At 40.2% G+C, this 6,000-nt stretch overlaps 1 protein-coding gene across 8 annotated transcripts in view; it reads right to left on the bottom strand.

Moving 5' to 3' along the window:
• Positions 1 to 6,000, bottom strand: part of NEB (nebulin) — a 118,804-nt gene that overhangs the window by 19,204 nt on the left and 93,600 nt on the right. For 5 of the 8 annotated variants that reach the window (XM_024752717.1, XM_024752718.1, XM_024752719.1 and 2 more), the window contains 6 exons: positions 5,560 to 5,664; positions 4,029 to 4,139; positions 3,507 to 3,617; positions 2,813 to 2,926; positions 2,217 to 2,321; positions 303 to 407 (listed from right to left, as the gene is read on the bottom strand). In XM_024752717.1, the coding sequence (XP_024608485.1) occupies positions 303 to 407; positions 2,217 to 2,321; positions 2,813 to 2,926; positions 3,507 to 3,617; positions 4,029 to 4,139; positions 5,560 to 5,664 (651 nt within the window). The remainder of the gene's footprint in view (positions 1 to 302; positions 408 to 2,216; positions 2,322 to 2,812; positions 2,927 to 3,506; positions 3,618 to 4,028; positions 4,140 to 5,559; positions 5,665 to 6,000) is intronic. The other 3 variants (XM_024752722.1, XM_024752723.1, XM_024752721.1) reach the window with 2 other exon arrangements.

Here is a 6,000-nt window from a genome sequence, read left to right as displayed (position 1 = left end):
ATATCTTTCCTAGAGTTAATTTTGAAAAAGATGTCACCACCAATGGAAGATGGTGATAGTTCATATTCAGTGACAGGAAACCACCAACAAAGTGAGAGATGGGTCTTTCATGCTATGAGTTGGGATTGAGATATAAGGTGAGTTCAGAGGAGACAGGAGCACACAGCTCCCGGGCGGGGGGCCGGGAAGTGTGGAGGGCTGCTGCAGGTAGATATGCAAGCATGTGTGCCCAGAGGCATCCTTCTTGCCCCGTCTCATCCCAGGTACCAGTGAGCTGTGTCTTAGATTCAATAAAAACTCACAAGGCTGAAGTTCTTTTGGTTCTCCCGGATCCTCTGCATCTCTGGGGTGTCCAAAACGGTCTCATAATATGACATGCACTTCTCTGCATCTTCCTTGTACTTTTTCTGGAAATAGATTCCAAGAAATAAGGATAGGGAATAACACAGGGATATGGGCCAATGGGACCTAAAATAGCCCTTCCTGCTCAGCAGAGGGGAAGTCCTTTATATTTTTTTGACTATTTAAGGATGTTAGGGAGTTATAAAACAGAGCCCTCTGGGTCAGTGAGTGCCACGCCTTTTCTTTCCAGGAGAACTGAGCCCAGGCATTTAATAGGACCCATTGTCATGGCAAAGCTGGCAGAGGGAGGCCCCTGTGGACTGGTCCACACAAGGGAGGTTGACAGCCCCTGAGGTTCCTGGCAGGGACTTGGGGATGTCTACAGTGAACTGGATGGAGCCAGATTATTCAACAGGCAGGTGGAGAGAAAAGCAGGAGGGTTAAGAGCCATCAGCAAGGCCTCCTGAATGCCAGGCCTTGGTTGGTGACAAGGATATTTTTGCTGAGCTGTGAGCAGGTGTGGTCCAGGCTCCTGGCCAGAGCTCCCAGGGTGGGACCAGGAAATCTACATTCCCAGGTGTTTACGAAGTATAGTCAGGCCAGGCAACTACTGCTTTAGAACTCACTGATTAGGAGACAAGCAAACATTATAATTTGGGGCTACTCAAGTAAATTGCAGATTCCTGATCAGCAGTGAAGATTAAAACAAATGAGGGTATATCCTGGTGTATGAAGGACATCTTACTTTTCTTTGTCTCTCTATTTGTAGGAAGATGGAGAGTTACCCACCATAAGAGGAATCAGGGTTAGATTGTGTGGTTAGCGTTGATGACATAATCTCAGTCTTATTAAAAAAAAATTGATAATCCAAATGTGGGAGGTCTACTTTGTTTCTTCCAGATTTGCACACAAATTTTACATCCACATTATGAGACTGATTCCCGCCTGAGAGTCCCGCCTGCCGATGCAGGGAACACGGGTTCGTGCCCTGGTCTGGGAAGATCCCACATGCTGTGGAGCGGCTTAGGCCCCGCGTCCCGAAAAAAAAAAAAAAAAAAAAAGTTGTGGTATATATGTACACTGGAATAAAAACTGAGAAAATCCTGCCATTTGCGACAACATGGGTGGACCTTGAGGGCATTACATTAAATGAGATAAGTCAGACAGAAAAAGACAAACACTGTATGATCTCACCTATTTGTGGAATCTAAAATCAAAACAAGTGCCTAGAAAAGGTGATCAGATTTGTGGTTACAAGAGGCGGGAGACTCATGAGGGTGAGGTGGACCTGGAGAAAGGTGGTCAAAAGTGACAAACTTCCAGTTATAAGATAAATAAGTACTAAGGATGTCATGTACAGCATGACGATGACTACAGTGAATGCAGCTCTAACCCAGCTCTATGTTACATGTGAAAGGTGTTAAGAGAGTAAATCCTGAGAGTTCACATCACAGGGCAAAATTTTTGTCTTTTTGTTTTGCTTTCTCTCTTTTACTGTATCTCTATGAGATGATGGATGCTATCTAAACTTATGGAAGCAATCATTTCACAGTAAATATAAGCCAAACCATTACACTCTACACTTTAAATTTATACAGTCATATATGTCAATTTTGTCTCAATAAAACTGGAAAAATAAATTTAAAAAAATTATGGGTGGTACCATGTAAGAGTTCTTCAGTACCTTAAAATTCCCTCCTTTATTTTAATTCTGATACGGAAACCTCAACTTCAACTCAAACTTGCATCATAGACGAACCCCTTCTTTTTCACTGGGAAAAATTGTGATTTGAAAGAATCTTCTTTGGTATTAATGGAAAGACTTGTTCTTCATGATTGGGGTCAATAAGTGATGTTCTGATGAATGTCCTTACCTGGCTTGAAAGGTTCTTGACTTGTTGGGCATGAATGATCTCCGGAGTATCAACCACAGAAGTAAAATTGGCTTTTTCCATTTCTGCTGATTGCTTATACTTAACCTGCAAAAGGACAGCCAATAGTTGGGTAAATGTTTACAATGTGCACATCCGTTGGCTTAGTTTGACTAAGAAGTGATTAATATTTCTTATCCAAAAGGATTCATTCATTTGCTAGCCAACATTTTTTCCCTATTGTGTCTATAGCTTTATGCTAAAGAGTGAGATTCAGAAAGAAAGGTTGAGTCCTAGCTGTTGAAAGGCTTACTATCTATTTGGGGGCGGGGGCAGGGTGGTGTTGGGTAGGGTATGGGAAAGCAGAAGGAGAGAGATAATCAACAGACAGTAGGAGAAGGACAGATGAAAGCAGCCCTGGCAAAGGGCCCCTGATCCTTTCATCAGAATGCATTCCACCATGTGGATATTTAGGGATGCCACTATATGTGTTTAACTGTAATTGATCAACAAGTAAGACAACAGAAGGACAACACTGTGTCCTTGTAATCACAGCTACTTTTTTTGTTGAAAGACTGACATGGAACAGTAACACTGACCTGACTGGCAATATCTGTAGCATTCCTGGCTCTGAGGAAGTCGGGAGTTTCATTGGCCATGGCATTCAGGCCTCTTCCTTTGACTTCCAGCTCCAGGTCTCTCTTATATTCTTTCTATAGTAGCATTAAAAAAAAAAAAAAAAGAAAAGTTACTTAACTCATGACTAGGTAATAAATGTGCAGAGTGAATACAGATCCACATAACATGCCACCTCAGTTGCTGATGTCACCTTCACCTTTCCCTGTGGCAGGATGGAGTGGTGACAACAGCAGACCACTTTAGGAAACTATTCTACTCATGCCAGGCCTCCTTTGGAACGCTTGTTAGCATTCTCTACTTAGAAAATTAAAGTATAAAAGCACATTTTAAATCTGGTTTGGTACGTAAAGGATTATACTTAGGTGCCCACCACTCCAGGGTGCTGCCTTTATTTAAACAGGCACAACAAATGTATCAAGGTTAAATCAAATAATATTAGATAAATAACAGGTTACAATAGCCACTACAGAAACAGACTGTTATATCAACACATCCAAAATCGAGATATTTTATTTAACGGTTAATAATCATGTTGAATATGGAATCTGAAATACAAAAACTCTCTTTTTATTGCTTTCTGGTTTTTTATGCAACTTGGCTAAGGAGGAGGAGATGCTGGGTTGGTTCTGTGCATGCAGTTGGCTGCGTGCCCACCTCATTGAGGATCTGAGTGGCGTTCTTTGCTCTTAGCATGTCGGGCGTATCTTCCATTTCACTGAGACCCTTCCCACGGATGCCTTCCTCTAGATCTTTCCTGTACTCTTTCTATGGCACAAAATACAAGCAACAATGCTGACAAGAAAGCCTGGATTATTCCTCTTTGGTGAAGAGCCAAAACAAAACAAAAAATCCTTCTAATTTTAAAGAGTTACAGTTTAGTAAATAAAGATATGAATAAAGGCAGGGTGTAAGCTTCATCAGTTAATATTCAATGTCAAATAAGAAACTAGAAATTAATAGAAGGCTGAGGTAAGCACATTTAATAAGGTATTCAATTAAAACATTAGAAGAATTAACATGGGTAGTAGATTAGGGGGTAGTACCAAACACATGTGAACCCAACTTGAAAGCTGAAAAGTTAGGTGGCAGTGAAAATGGTAGAAGGAGCGTGTTGATGAGCGTCATCAGTGCAATTATTTGGATCAGGAGGGAAAGAAAAGACCACGTAGGCACTACCTCGCTGGCTATTTTGGTTGCATATTTGACATGTAATAAAGCTGGCGTGACCTCCAGGCCAATCAGGTTTCTGCCTTTAATGGACTCTTCATAATCTTTCTTATATTCTTTCTAAAGTGAGTAGGAAGGAAAGACAAGAATGTTTATTACAATTTCTTTCTCAATCCTAGGAAGAAAAGAATTCCATTTTCCTTCTATGTATGGCCTCTTAACTTGATCTTAGTTCTGCTAATGGTCACACATTTGAAATATGCCTGATTGTTCTGGAAATACTCTGTGTAGAGCAAATGGCCCAAGGAAACTCAGAGGCTGAGAAACTTTGGTGGCCTCTCATTCGTCTGTCTGCCACTGTGATGGGGGCTGGCCCTTTGAAAGTGGAAGGATGGATATGCCACCAAGACTCTCAATCCACTGTCATCTCTCCTGATGACATTTTTCTGAAGGCAACAAAAGATTTTACTTCTGAATTAGAAGTGACTCAAGGGGGAAAAAAAACAAAAACACCCCAGAGGAAGGAAACCTGAGGGCACCAAATGCAAATTTGGCCTTTTTCATAATCATGACTATTAAGTCACTGAACAGATAAGGTGAATAATGTAGCACAGACAAGTTCTCCGGCTTTGCTCACTGTTGAGAGGGAGGGCCATGACCTCCCCCATCTCCTCTCCAATCCCTGGATGAGGCTGTTTTACTGGGAGGCTTGGAAGAGATGTTGGGACTTGATTTTTGTCATTTTTAATTTTGACAGTATTTTACATTTATAGAAGAGTATCAAGAATAGTACAAGGAACTCCCATAGATGCTTTACCCAGAGTCAGCAATTGTTTGAAACCCTTCAAAATTTTTCATTATTTGGCATTCTACACACCAGGAAGCTCCCCAAAATGTTACTTTTATTAAAAACCATTTATCTTTATGGTTGGAGATATGCCCATGGAGGGGAGGCAAAAAGAAATCCAAGATAAGCCTGTTTCCCAATGAAAACAGACATTCTAAGATTCAAAATAAGATCCATTCTTCTCTACTATTGCTTAAAAATTAAAAGAACTATTTTAGATGCCTCTGCTTACATTTCTAAAATAGGAAATATGTCATGTTGACTTGATATTTTGATAAAAATCCTGATTAAAAGAAAAAAGTCTTCCTTTTGGGGACTGGAGGCTTCCTATTAAGAGAAGAGCAATTCAAAGCCAACAGTAGGTCTGCACAGAGAGAACTTTTCATTCAAAGAAAAATTTATGTTATGTTCAAAATAAATTGTTTCAGTGTTAGGAACAGTTTTCTATGTTCTAATTCTATGAAAAGGATAGTTGAAATAAAACATATATGGTAAATGTTTACTATTCAGATCATTTCTTTTTATAATGGAGCCACAGGATTTGTAAGATGGAAAAGATTTTAGTCATCATATTTTAGAGTCCCATCATTCACAACTTTGGGATAACAACAGGCTGGATACTTCTGTGGGTAGAGCTTGTTATCATCAGCTTGATGGTATATTTGCTGTGTGGTGGGTTTGTGCAGGACTTACCCCACTCTGCATCTGCTGAGACTCTTTGGCAGTGATGTATGTTGGTGTTTCAAAGTCCAACATGGGCTTTCCTCGTTCCTTTTCATACTTTTCTTTGTATTTCACCTAGTTATGAAAAGCTTTATGAGATATGTCTTCTCTGGCCAATCTGTAGACAGACACCAGTTTAGCAATAGTATTTTTAATTGATACATTATGTCCAGTGGGTGGTATCTCATTGCCACTCAAAACAAGTCTGTGTCACACAGCATCTTGATAGCAAAGCCCAATCTCAGCTCTCTTGCTTGTGACAACACGTTAAAATAGAGACCCGGTCAACAGATGAATGGATAAAGAAGATGTGGCAAATATATACAATGGAATATTAGCCATAGAAAGGAACAAAACTGAGTTATTTGTAGTGAGGTGGATGGACCTAGAGACTGTCATACAGAGTGAAGT

This window comes from Neophocaena asiaeorientalis, unplaced genomic scaffold, assembly GCF_003031525.2.
Source record: "Neophocaena asiaeorientalis asiaeorientalis breed wild unplaced genomic scaffold, Neophocaena_asiaeorientalis_V1.1 scaffold868, whole genome shotgun sequence".
NCBI classification, from domain to species: domain Eukaryota; kingdom Metazoa; phylum Chordata; class Mammalia; order Artiodactyla; family Phocoenidae; genus Neophocaena; species Neophocaena asiaeorientalis.
This window is presented reverse-complemented; position numbering and strand designations above follow the sequence as displayed.